Source organism: Sesamum indicum, linkage group LG13, assembly GCF_000512975.1.
Source record: "Sesamum indicum cultivar Zhongzhi No. 13 linkage group LG13, S_indicum_v1.0, whole genome shotgun sequence".
Lineage (NCBI taxonomy): Eukaryota > Viridiplantae > Streptophyta > Magnoliopsida > Lamiales > Pedaliaceae > Sesamum > Sesamum indicum.
Window position 1 is genome coordinate 4,600,603 of NC_026157.1, and position 14,178 is coordinate 4,614,780.

Below are 14,178 nucleotides of genomic sequence, written 5' to 3' on the forward strand. Positions count from 1 at the left end.
GATAAAATAGTAATTTCTACCACATTGTCTAGGACTACATAATTATTTTTTGTTTAAGGAGAGTCTTTATAATTTTTCAATACGAGGTAGTATTCATAATTATGTCAAAATTTTATAAAATATAGTTATAATTTACATATTTATAGATGTATCGAATTTTGATAAGATGGAACACATGTATCGAGATTAAATTAGTATCAGATTCAGAGGATCAAAACTGCAGTTATCCCTTAATATTTTGTTTTAAATGAAAGTGATAGACTATTATTTATTGAATTAATCGAAACAATCAATGTGAAATATCTATATCTAACAGCAGCCCGATAACTATAAGATCATATATCAATATCAAATACATTAACGGAGTTCGAAGTTATAACCTTAGAATTATGAAACATCGATTTCACCAATTAAATTAGAACTCATTAACATCTCCATAGTCATATAGCATCTTTTAAATGCGTTAGCCAACAACTTAAGGATAATAATGATGATAATGTTAACCATAAAAATCAAAGTACACGAATATTGTGAGAGTCAATAATCCGTAACTGAAATTAGGTATTTAGAGCCCACCAGGGACCTTAAAATTAAACTAACCTTTTAGTTGTTTCACGCCGTTCCTATTTTTATTTAGATAGAATTACATTTTTTGTCCTATAAAATAAAAGGTGTTGCATTTTTAATCTCATAATTTACGGAATTAATATTTTTTGTCTTACGAGATTAAAAAAATATTGCATATGTGGTCCTAAAGCCTAACAAATTTGGTTCAACAAGTTCAGTCCATGAAACCACATTTACAATATTTTTTAATACTGTGGAACCAAAAATATTAGGGATGTTACATTTCCCTCCAATGTGGTTTTATGTAATTACACGTAAACTTTTTGTGGTTTGAAAAATTACATTTAGCACCCCTAATTAGAACAATGATTTTTTTAAGCTTGATATCAATTACATAAGTTTGAATAATAATATTTTTTATTCAATTCATATTATTTACAACCCTAAATAAAAGAGAGGTAGATTGTGGTGGAAGCTTGCATTTCATCCATCACACCAAAATTCAAGCTTGCCCTGTTTATCTATCATGCCCTCATTATCAGGGATCAATGTCATAGAAAGAAAACAAGTGATTAGCATGGATTATTAATCCAATCCACACTAAAACCCTAACACAACCACAAATTCAGAATAATACAGAAATTTCAATTTTTTTGAAAAAAAAACAGTCTGCTGCTTATGACTTCCATCCCCTTCTTTTGGATTTTTCCTGATGTTCCCAAAAGTGGTTGGCTTCTTGGTTCATTTTCTGGTATTGGTGGTTGCAATAGGCGGGATATTTTCAAGAGCAGTTGGTAGTGTACTAGATGCAAGTATTGATGAAGGATAACTTTTTTGCCTCTTCCTCGAGAGAGTTGCATTCCTTCTTCCTTGATAGCCTACTTGTTCTTATATTGTCACTTGTAGCCATCTTTGGTTGAGACCCCAAAGCATCTTCGTGACCCAATGGAGGGGCATATTGGCCTGCATTACGCATTTGATCATGTGCTGGAGGTGCCTATCACAAAACAAACATCTTTGGTTAGCTTTAGTCAATGTAAGAAAGTTTGAATTGCAGACAATTACTAAAGAAGCAAACCTTGTAATCTTTGGACTTTGGATGTGGTGCTATTTTGTTGTGGCCTACTTCAAAACAATTCATGCATGTGTGAGTTAATCCTTTTCTCGTGAATGTGTTTTGGAGTTCATTAGGTCCCTTCCTCCTCAATTTCTGTGGCCTGCCCCTCTTGATCTTCATTTTTGGAGGCTGCAAGGCTATATGTCAGTTTTGATGTAGTCCTTTAACCCAAGGACTTTATTGATCATCACTTCATAAACCTTGAGGTAAGTGATTTTGGTGTAGCACTCATCCACATACTCCTCCAAACAACACCGTTTTGAAGCAATGGCAAAGCATGGATGCCAAATCATTTGAGACATGCTACAACTGTGTGTCTCTTTTCTAACGGGTAGTACTAACTTCCTAAAGACATCTAGAAAGTTATAAATAAAGAGTACTACTCTCTTACAGTTGAAGCAATAGATGAAATAGATAAGGAATACAACTCCCGTTACAATTGAGCATGAAAGCATAAATAAGAAGTATTGGTCCCTTTACATAATTTTGAGCTTCATTTGGACAAAAAGCAATTAAATTAAGCATTATGTTACAATTTCTGTCCACTTTATCCTCCCAAATAGACATAAGATAATATTACCCCTCAAATATCCCATACAAGTAAACCAAAAATGAATGTGATAAATTAGTGTCATCTCCCATTTTATCCCATTTCTAACCCATCCCTTGCATATCCCATCCTTTGAAGTAACTATACAGATCCACAGTCTCTTATTCAGAATCATAGGTACCACAAGTATGATTTTAGGGCCAACAATCAGTAAGTTGAATTAGCATCACCTTTCCTTTGTAGGGAAGTCCTGAGTTCTGATCCAAATTTTGTCCACCAATACCATTGAATATCCTACAAATAAGAGTAATAGCATTTAGGGGGAAAAAAAAGAAAAGAAACTGTTATCTTCAGCAGAAAATTGCATTACGATGATGGTTTATACTATTTCTTTTCCTAAAAGGTTAATTACACTTAAACCTTTTTTAAAAATATGAGGTTATACTTTTTCTTAAAAGAATTTCAAAACTACACTTACAACCCTCCAAAAATTTCTTGTTTACACATGATCTATTTCTGTTAGGATTTGAAAAGAAAATATTAACATTAACAAAAAATTTTTTTTAAATATTTCATATTACCCCTAATTTAATATTGACATGTATATTTTTGACATATATATATATATATATGAAGTAGGGTTAACATTATTATATTTTTTCTCTTATAAGTACAAAATTATTACATAAAAATATTAAATAAGGAGTAAAATTAAAATTTTATATAATATTTTTTACTAATATCAACATTTTTTTGGTTCAAACCATAACAAAAAAAGACCAAGTGTAAACAGTTAAATCTTGAACGAGGTATAAATGTAATTTTAGAATTTCTTTAGGAAAAAGTGTAATTTCATATTTATAGAGGGAATTTAAGTGTAATTAACCCTCCCAAAAAACTTGAACCTACAAAGAGAAATTGAATCAGTGTGTGTTAGTATACTGCAGGATTTGTGATATGCTACATTGTTAAAATTAGCAAAAACAGATGATACATCCGAAATAGAAATTGATAAATCTCACATCATTCTCTATTATTTCCAGCAACATACAAACACTGAAGGTGAGTCAGCCAATTGCACATTATGATGCATGTATCATGCTGGATTAGATATCAATGTCACAACATTTACTATGAGGAAGAACAAATGAAGGAAAGCAAGCAACAGAATGCCATGCCCTCTTCAATAGTTCAATATCCTTGCCCTAAGAGGAAAAAGTTGGCTCATTAAAAATTTCGAGCGATTTTCCTCACTCTTCTGATGTTTCGATACACATGAATTCAAACTAATGATGTATAAAAGCAACCTTTCCCCCCTTAATGTTATAGCTTGTCTTTTTAACTCATAATTCCTTCTTTCTGACACGGTATGGGTACTTTTGGTAGATCGATATGCTAGTGACAACCAACGGGAGAGCCACAAGACAGTACGGTGAAGGTGGTTTTCCATCGAAAATGTATTGAAGAAGGGCAGTGACCAGAAGGGCAGAAACAATGACAAATCCCTGCATATATGTCGAATGATTAAATAAAACCGTCAGCAAAACAGTAGAAGAGTATCTAAATCACTGATGATAGTAATATTAATTACAACCACTTTGGAAGTTGTTAACATGCATTTGTCTTTCTTCTGAGTCATGTGCATGGGCATGCCTATTCAGAGACAATTCATGTCATACAGACTATCAAGGCCTTATGGATGATATGCAGCTTAATCCATTGTTTTCAATCTGAAAACTATAACATTGAGATGGTTCGGGCCGTTGAATTCCCAACTCAACGATGTAGAAAATTCGTGGTTTTAAATTTCAGATGCTTGTTATTTTGGACACCCAGCATAAAGGATTTTTCAAAATGGGAACCCAATAGTATCTCACTGTAGATTATGGCAGTATGTTACTTAGAATAAAAATCTGAAAACTCACCTTTCGGACACCACCAGCATAACTTGTCACAAGACCAACAAGAATTCCACCAACAGCATTGAGTATAACAGGAATCTGGAACAACAAAAATCATGAAACTTGAAATTATACAGCATGCAAAACTATCTAAATGTCATGTATAATCAATGAAATCTCACACGAGATACCGAAAATGTTGTTGAAATTGTTAGCTCATAAGACATTATACATTCCACATTAATGCGTTGAGCATACTATGGGACATTTTCTCATTAGGCACACAAGTGTGAATACACATACACTCTTAGAAGTGATAAAGACAGCTCCGAGTCCAATAAACACGCCTTTCACTTATCAGTTTCAGAGTTAATATCTCATCTTGATTTTTTACATAGGAAGCATCATGAAGATCACAAAGAGTAGAGAAAACTCAATACTTGCGCATCAGGAGATCATGATTTAGACTCCATGTATACTTCGTAATGGTATGATCAATAGAGAATATTTACCCAAGTCAAAGGAGTCCACCCATAAAAGAAGCCATGTTGTCTGATAGCCGAACCATCTGGAGACTTGTATGCGCTAGCCACTAAGCAAAGGCTCCCAATTATAGACATCTCCACAGTCATTAAGTAAGATGCATGTTTCTTGACCTTTGTTCAAAATGTTGCAAACTAGAAAGGGTAAATATATGAGCAGACACAGCTTTCAAATCCAAACAGGAGCATTAAGTTATTTTGCTTACTTGAGAAGCCCACTGACACAGAGCCGAGGCCAGACCGGAAAGTACAGAAGCTACCAGGACCGGAATAATCCCATAGAATAAGATTTCATCTGGATTACGTGAACTAGATGCTTTACTTGAGCCTTCACCAATGCTAAGAAGGATTGCAGCAATTATCAACAAGAACAAAGCCCCAATCTGTTGAATTGACTGCCTCTGCCTGTTAATGGAACCAAAAAGAAGAACATGACTCCTAAGAAATTTTAAAAGCATATTAAAATTTTAAAACCAACTCCTGTATTGGGTGGGGGGTGGGGGGGACTGGTAATCAGGAAACCAGTACAAGTTGCTGTGATCTCCTGCAGCAAACATAATTGTAACTAAGGTTGAGAATGCTGATAGTGCTAAGAAAAGCATGACAGTAGAGGGATCACTGGCTTCCAATTTGATAGTTGCATGTGCCACATGACAGAAATGCAACTTTTTAAAATGAGGAAGTACCTTAATATGATAAAAGTAAACAATGCTGTGAAAAAGAGTTTCGTCTGGTTCAACATTGAGAATGTGAGTGAATCAAGATTTCTATATGAGATCTGCAACAAGCTATTCTGCAGCGCATAGATGGCAGCCGGAAGTCCTGATGCAGTTAAAGAGCCAATCAAAGTCCAGTCTTTGAATGTCTTTCTCAAGCTTCCATCTTTCGCTAAAAGCATGATAGCAGAGATCACCTATCACACTTCCAAATGAGACTTAAAATTCAAACGAACCAAAACCTGAAAATTAGGTGGAGAAGAAAGTATAGAACAAGAGTTACCTTAACCACCTCACATGCCAGAACAGATGAAGTCACTATAACTTCTCGACTGCATGAAGAAGAAAATATGACAGAGAACATGTAAGTTGTCAGAAAAGTTATTTCTAATGCATTAAGATTTTGGCTCATAGTAAAATGAAAAAATTAGTGCAGTTAACTACTGATAAACCACATACGACGAGCCCAATAAATCTATAATGCACAAAAAAGGGGAATACTAAATCACTGCATGTGGTTGGCTGAATGTGCAGAATCTGCATTTCCTCAGAAGAAGAAATTCCATTCCAGACCTTTGAAGTACGTATTATATGGACGACCGTCCACATCTTGAAGAGCACAGGCGGAGAACTTGCTGTAATGGTTCTGACAAATTTCACTAGATGCAAAACTTAACCAATGGAAACAATAAAACAAAGGAAAATGATCTGCAGACCAGAGCACAAACCGAAAGCACCTGGTGGCGGATGAAACACCCAGAGCGATCAATCCAACCAGAGTAAGCATAAAGGCAATATATGGACAGAGCGCCCAGGAGTAATCAATCAATAGTATGCACTATACAGAGCCCAATCTGAAACCTTATAAGTACACTAAATGACTTTAGTAATCAATGTACTCAATTTCTTCAATATTCACGATGTCTTAAGCAAATAATTTCTCTAGAGCCACATACAACTAGCACAGTATACAGCCAACCTCCAATAAAACAGAAAGCAATATCGGATACAACCATACACAATTCCGAATCAAAACCTAAAAAATGAAGCAATCTTTCCTCAAAAGCACAACAATGTTGATTGCGGTTCCAGTACTTTACCAAATCAGTAACAACAAGGTGAACAAAAAAAAAAGAAAATCATTAAAATAAAACACCTGGTACAACGTTTGGAGATGAGAGGCTGAGCACCGTACTGAAGCGTCAGCAGCAAAGAAAAGAGCCACACCTTCGTGCTAGCATTCGGATTCGGGTTAACCCCGCCGGCCTTCGGAGCTTCGCGCCTCCTGACCGCCATTGATGTGGCGATCGGTAATTTCTGAGGGTTACGAGAAACAAGAAAAAGAAGAAGAAAGACTTAATTGCGAGAAATGTCTGTATTTTGTGCTTTTCTTCTGTCTGGCGTCCACGGGGGAAACGCTGCAAAAGGAAATAGCCGGCTTTGGCTGCCACACGACGTCGTGTTCGTCAATGTTCTAATTTCTAAAGTTTCAATTTAGGAAAGAGTAAATGCTATTTTTGGTCGTTTAAATTTTTATTTAAAATCATTTTAATTTATTAAAAAAATTATTTTTTTATTTTAATATTTTTAAATTTTATCTCAATTTGATCTCTCGAACCATTTTTTGATGAAAATATGATCGAATTTTAATTTTTGGAAGGATAAAATTATCAATTTAAATTTAATTTTTTCTCATGTCAGTCTCTTTAGTTTGTAAGTGTATCAAGTCCTTTTCTTAAGCCAAAAAATAATTCTCTATATTTGTACACTGAACATAATATAATTATTTTATGTGAATAATGATAACTTTAAAATTTTGTGAACATAATAATAACATATTGATTAATTTAAAATAAACAGTTCTTTTTTTATTTTCAATAATTAAATAAATAAAAAATATGAATAAATTTTATAAAATTTATTTAGTTCAAAAATATAATAATGAATAAAAAGCAATGTCAGTATTTTTTCATCTTAAGAATTAAATATAAATTAGAAAAAGTTAAACATAAACAATATTTATTAAATATTTGGAATTTCAAACAGAAAATTGATAGAATATAAATTTTAACTAATTTTTTTGGTTGATTTGATTCATTTTAAGGGTTTTTCAAATTAGATTTTTTATATATTTTAAGATTAGATAAATTTTATAAAATATATTCATAATTCTATTATATTTTATTTTTGTAACTTCTAAAAATAAAAAAAAGATTATTTTATTTAAGTTAAGCAATATATTATTATTATATTTACAAGAGTTCAAAAAATTATTATTTACATAAAATAATTACATCAAACATACAAAAATATATGAAAGAAAAAATGGTTTCCTATCGAAAATTATTATTAATTTGATTTTTTTTACAAACTTAAGTGAGAAAGTTGAATTTAAATTGATCATTTTATCCTTGAAACAGTCAAAATCTGCCAAAAATTTGTCAGAGGGACCAAACCAATGCACAAACTAAAGCTTAGGGTGCTAAAGTCAAAAAAATAAACTTAATGGACTAAAATAATTTTAACAAATACTTAAGGAACCAAATGTAACACACCCTTTATTTTTTCTTTTTTTATGAATTGCCGTATTTTTATTTTATCAATGTCTATACTAACATGAAAAAGAAAGACAATCCACACCTATAATCAATAGTTAATGGCAACTCGGAACAATTTTAAAAATATGGCAATTATGCCTCTAATTAGACTAATTTAAAAATTAATTATAATTACCTTTGTTTCCTTTTACAAATGTGACTCCACGTCATTTTAACACTACTACACCAATTCGCTTGTTGTGTCGCTATTTTACTTTAAGGTATTTTTTTAAAAAAAATCTGATTTGTTGGTTTATATACTTTATTCTTATTTATAATATATTTTAAAATGTGAAAGATTATTTATTATATAGACACAGGGACAACATGCCGCGATGACTAATTATCGATATTTTTAATAGTTGACATTGAAATTTTAGAATAAATTATTAATTCAAAATTCAAAATTCAAAATTAATGGTCTCCCCACACAACAAATCATTACATACCAACACAAATCGCTACATGCAACAGATTGCCACAATGAAACCCTACACTACAACCACAAGTGTCTCACGTCTTTCTTAGCTCAAAACTCAAGGCCTTGATACCATATTTTAATATATCACGTAGTTTGCTCTATAAATCAAATAAGACCACACATTCACATCCAAGAACAAGTTTTATTTTGTCTATATATCTTTTTATCTTGTAATTATTTTTTACAGACACCAAAATTTTGTGAACACAAATAAAATAAGTTTATTAATTTTATAAAATATCGGCAACCATAAATTTTAGAATTATTATGATAAAATTCGATTGAATTTGTTAAGATATAAACAATAAGTAGAGAACTCCTAATTATTATTATTTTTGAAACAAAAAATTATATTCTCGTAACATCTTATTTTTTTAATTTTATAAGTCTGTTTGCTGAAAATTCACCTAATATTTTTTAACATCTTATAAAATTTCAAACGTGGTATAAAATATTTTGAAAAGTTTATAAACGCACTCAGACACCCTCTTACACTCGAATATTAATTAATTAGAATGTTAAAATTCGGAAAGAATTAAAATCTATGCATGAACTTTGTATGGTCTATTCATGAACTAATGTGGTAGTCCTATCCAAAACTCCTCTTCCTGGAGCCTCCGCCTCGTCTCACTTGGACCAGTCCTTCCACTCACTTCATCTATAAATCTCTTATACAAAAAATAAAAAAATAAAAAAAAAATATTACAGTTACAAATTGTGGTTAATGATATTATTTTATTAAATTTTTAAATATGATCATTATTTATTTAATTTTATAGTTTTTAGAAATTAATTATAATTATATATATATTTTTAAATAGAGAGTGACTCAACATTGTTTTAATACAAATGCACTAATTTCATTATCGTATCAATGGTGCTAAGCTGATTTTCTTTTAAATACAATTTGTTGGTTTATATATTTTATTTTTATTTTAATTATTATCTTATCTGCATGTGAACTTTATATTATATATGTCCATTTTAATAAAAATAGTATGTGAAATAAATAATATGTAATTCTTTTTTGTGGTTACAAAAATGGGAAACGAGCCCATCATTCGTCTCGGAAGTTTTTGTAACAAAAATATGATTACGTGAGAATTAACATACAAATCAAGAGTCCGTGTCATTCCACAAACACATATTTGAACCCACATCAGAGATGACAATATTCGACCTTAATTATAATCTGTAATAATTGATGACATTAATATCTATAGTTCTATTAAATCATTAATACCATATTACTTAAATAGTCCAAGGCTACATTTGCATTGTCTGCTATAATATTATGGATGTCAAATTCTCTAATTTATTTTGATAAATTTTGAATTTAAATAATTTTAAATATTTCATCTTTAGATTTAACTTATATTTCGTGGGATTTCAAAATCCTTTAATATAAAGTAATTTAAAATTATTTTTTTAAAATTTATCTGTTGAAATTCAAATCCATTAATTTAAATATAATTCAAAATAACATAGCATAATTTACACTTCATTCAAATTAAAAATAAATTGAGACCACGCTAACATCAAGAAAACAAAAAAGGGTAAATATACCGCCTTTCGCTGATGTTTAGCGTAATTATACATTGATTTGTTGTGGTTTAGAAAATTATATATAGTAACCTTAATATTTGCTTTCATTTAATAAATAAATTTTTTTGTTAATTAAATTTAACTAGTTTTGCTGATATTAGCAAAAAACAAATTGAATGAAAATTCATAGTTTTCCCAATTGATTTACTACATATGATTTATTGTATGTCAAATAAATATTTTTCTAGCCAAATTTTCCTTATAAGGGCGAATATATACTGCTTCAAATTCACTAGCATATGAAGATATATCCTTATAAAGGTGAAAATATATCGCGTTACATGCACTAACATGTAAAGATGTATAAAAGTAATTTGGTCAGAATAATATTTATTTTGACTTGTAATAAATTGATAATAAGTCAATTAAAAGTAAACAAGAATTTTTCTTTATTTAATTGTTAAAATTTACAAATTCTATAAATTTTGATAAATGAAAATATTTATTTATTAGACAAAAATAAACTTCATAGATATTAATATAATTTAATTAAATCATATAAAATTTATGTATAATTATATTAAATTTTAAGAATGGAGGATGTAATTATCTCAATAATATAAAAACAACATTAATTAATTGAATTATTATTATTTTTTTAAACAATTGGAACATCAGAACATGTGAATTTTGTCCAAAACGAGGAACGGGAAAAAGGAGGAGCAGATCCCGGAAACCGAGACCCGGGGGAGGGGCCCCACACAAATCGAATCTTAAACAATTAACGGCGCTTAAACCCTAATTAAATCAAAGCCAAAGCGGAATCTTTTGGAAACCGCTCAAAATGGACGGCCGAGATCGTCCCATCTTGGCTTATAACTGAATGCCCAGTCTACTATTCAGCAGCCACCCTCCCCCCAACTTTCTCTCTCTCTCTTACTCGCTCTCTATCTTTGCGCCTCCTTTTCGGAAAGCAGAGAGAGCGAAGCGCAGGCATTCGTATACGTAGATATACATTTCTTTTTGTATTTATATATTTATACGGAGAGAGCAGGAGTTGTAGCAGGAAGCAACACGGAAAACTATGTGTGGGATTCTCGCTGTGCTCGGCATCGCTGACAACCCGCAGGGGAAACGGCCCAGGATTATTGAACTCTCCAGGAGGTGTTCATTTTCGTTTATGTTTTGTTTGAATTTTGTGGTTGTGACTTTGTTGCATTGTGCTGTTCGGTGAATTTTGATTTGATAATTTCATTTTTATGTGGAAATTTTTGGTAAACTGATTGTGTCCTGTTTTCGTTGAACCTAGTTGTCAGGCGAAATGTGGGGGAAGATATGATGGCGAAGTTTTTTATTTTGAGTATTGGGAAAATTTTTAAAAAGTTAATGGGAAATGTAATTGTTTCCAAAGAATGTTAGTTATTAGTTCTCTATGATGGCTCGAGAAGACTATGGACTTTGTTGGAGAATTCGGTTGAATGTTGAAATTTCTTGTTCAGATGATGTTATGAGTTATACGGTGCTTGAAATATCTTCAACACGTGTTATACTTTATGATTCTGATTATTTTCATTGCAGAAGCCACCTATAAGTTGGATTCGGTTGTTCCCCGAGTTCTGATTACTTTCTTTGAGTTTATTTGGGCTACAGTATCGAAATATCTCTGTATACTTTCCAATTTAATATAGATTGCATGTACATTTCTCTTAAGGACTTTGGTGCATGTACATGTTCAGGGGACGCTATGGGCACTACAACATGTAATTTTTAAAAGTCTTTTAGAATATGATGCTGTTTGTATGCTACTATCCTATAAATTTCTTATATAAAATGTATAAACATAAACATGTATACACATACTGACATACATATATATATATATGTGATTGTTCAAAACATATAAAATATAAAATACAATTATAATGAGAAAGGCATTTGTTTCAATTATAGGGTTAAACATTATTGAAATGTGATTTATAGATTATGTTATCACTGAGAAAAAAAAGAGCATAATATTTTTTTTTAAGAAAAAATAGAAGTAAAAGAATGAGATAGAATGACTTTAGAAGGATAATACTATTTCTTCATTTAATTTTACGAACTTTTAAATTTTTAAAAGATATTAAAAAAAATTGTAGTGTCCAAAATGTTTCAGAGATGCTATCAGTCTTATCAATGTCATGTCCTTCCCATACCGGAACCCTTTTTTTTAATCTTGGACATGTAGAATCGCTTTTCCTTACACATGATTCATGATTGTAGTTGGTATCATTATTAGATATCTCTTATTATCAACTTATTGAACTGTGAAACTCTCTTTAATTGAAGCACAAGAATTTTGTTGGTTAACGTTTGTTACCTGTCCGTATGAAGATATAACATTTATTATGAACAACACTTACTCATTTGGCATTTGGAAACCGCAGGCTGCGGCATAGAGGCCCTGATTGGAGCGGGTTGCACCATCATAACAATTGTTATCTTGCTCATGAACGCTTAGCTATTGTAGATCCTGCCTCAGGAGATCAGCCACTATACAATGAAGACAAAACAATTGTTGTCACTGTAGGTGAAATCTTTTACAGAAATATTTTTGAGTAGTTTCTTGAAATAGGCAGTGGTTTTAACTGTTCTTGCTTGGCCATATTCTTGAGTTCTAACAGCTCAAATGTTCTTGGGTTTTAAAAGAAAAGCAGTAGAGTACTTGCAGTGCACTTGCAGTTCCCCATTCTCTTTTCTCATCTGTATGTGCTTCCCATAAATTATCCTCTTGTTCATGTTCATTGTGTTACTTTCGGAAAAAAAAATTCTCTCTACACTTCTTTGTAACCTGAAAAGAAATGGGAAAAGGTCTGATGTTAATACTATCCTAACAGGACATGTACTCCATGTACTTTGTCCTAATGTTTATGCAAAAGGCGGTACACAATCTTGCCCATAGTCATGGTACTAGTGCAGGATGCCCCTCCATCACTTCTACATTTTTTTAATCCAGATATCATTGTAGTGAGACTCTTATTCTATGTAAATGAAAAGATGAGAAGCATGATACTGGTTTTTATGGGCTATTACATTGTTTTATAATGAGGATATGATGTGATGGCTGTTGAAACATTGTCGTATCAATCAAACTTGTAATTTCCAATGTTTGTGGGCCTCAGGCCTCCTACCTGGAAAACTATTTCGCAAGGCATATTTTTATGGTGACGGTCTTGCTACCAAAAAATGTTGCGTCTTACTGTAGAACATTAATCAAAAGTTGGCCAAGAATAGTGGTGAAGCTGGGGTTTGTTAGTTCATTCCCTTGGAAGTTCCATAGCCAGTAGCTCCTTCCTTATTATGGATTCTTTTCTGATCTAAATTTGATCAGTCTTTCTCCCTCCCTCTTTTGTGCTTTTAGGTGAATGGGGAAATATATAACCATAAAGAACTAAGGGAGAGGCTAAAGTCTCATGAGTTCAGAACAGGAAGTGATTGTGAAGTTATCGCTCATCTGGTGAGTTCTTAAACACTGTAATGAAGTTCAAGTTCCAGTAACTTATATAAAACAGATGTCTCTTGAGTTAGCCTATGAATAAGAGGTGTCTCCTAGAGTTGTTCAATTGAAAAATCTTAGCATACAGTAAAATTATTCTCCGCTAGTAGCTTTTTTATCCTATACTTTTCTGACACAACTAATTTTTGTTCCAGTATGAGGAATATGGAGAAGAGTTTGTGAATATGTTGGATGGAATGTTTTCATTTGTGCTTCTTGACACCCGTGATAATAGTTTCATTGCTGCCCGGGATGCCATTGGCATTACTCCCCTTTACATTGGCTGGGGTCTTGATGGTAAGTGAACGTTTTGGGCTGTAATAATTTTCATCAAATTCTTAAGAGGTTTCCTGCAGTTGCTTATTTAGCATGTCCCAGTGTGTTCTTAATGCAGTTTGGTCTGATGTTTACCAGCTGTCTTGTTGGAAAGGGCTGCGTGTCAGCACTCCTCTGTTTTCCTTTATGTATCCTGTATAAATGTTTCCCATCCATTGATTTGACATCCTGACTCTTAAGTGTGCAAATTAGTTTAATCTTTCATTCTGTGGTTTCTGTACAGCTAAATACTGCACTTTCTGCAGGATCCATTTGGTTTGCTTCAGAAATGAAAGCTATAAGCGAAGCGAT

The 14,178-nt window shown here is 31.9% G+C and overlaps 2 protein-coding genes across 2 annotated transcripts in view; one reads left to right on the forward strand and one right to left on the reverse strand.

Annotated features, from left to right (window-relative positions):
- Positions 3,226-6,829, reverse strand: LOC105176462 (CMP-sialic acid transporter 5). The gene is made up of 7 exons (XM_011099275.2): positions 6,550-6,829; positions 5,677-5,725; positions 5,364-5,590; positions 4,884-5,082; positions 4,648-4,791; positions 4,160-4,234; positions 3,226-3,739 (listed from the first exon to the last, which is right to left on the reverse strand). The coding sequence occupies exons 1-7, from the start codon at positions 6,687-6,689 to the stop codon at positions 3,578-3,580; spliced, it is 996 nt and encodes a 331-aa protein (XP_011097577.1). The 5' UTR covers positions 6,690-6,829; the 3' UTR covers positions 3,226-3,577.
- Positions 10,901-14,178, forward strand: part of LOC105176463 (asparagine synthetase [glutamine-hydrolyzing] 3) — a gene marked incomplete in the record, with an annotated part of 7,427 nt that continues 4,149 nt past the window's right edge. The window contains 4 exon segments of the mRNA XM_011099276.2: positions 10,901-11,180; positions 12,443-12,581; positions 13,417-13,512; positions 13,707-13,848. Coding sequence (XP_011097578.1) covers positions 11,101-11,180; positions 12,443-12,581; positions 13,417-13,512; positions 13,707-13,848 — 457 coding nt within the window.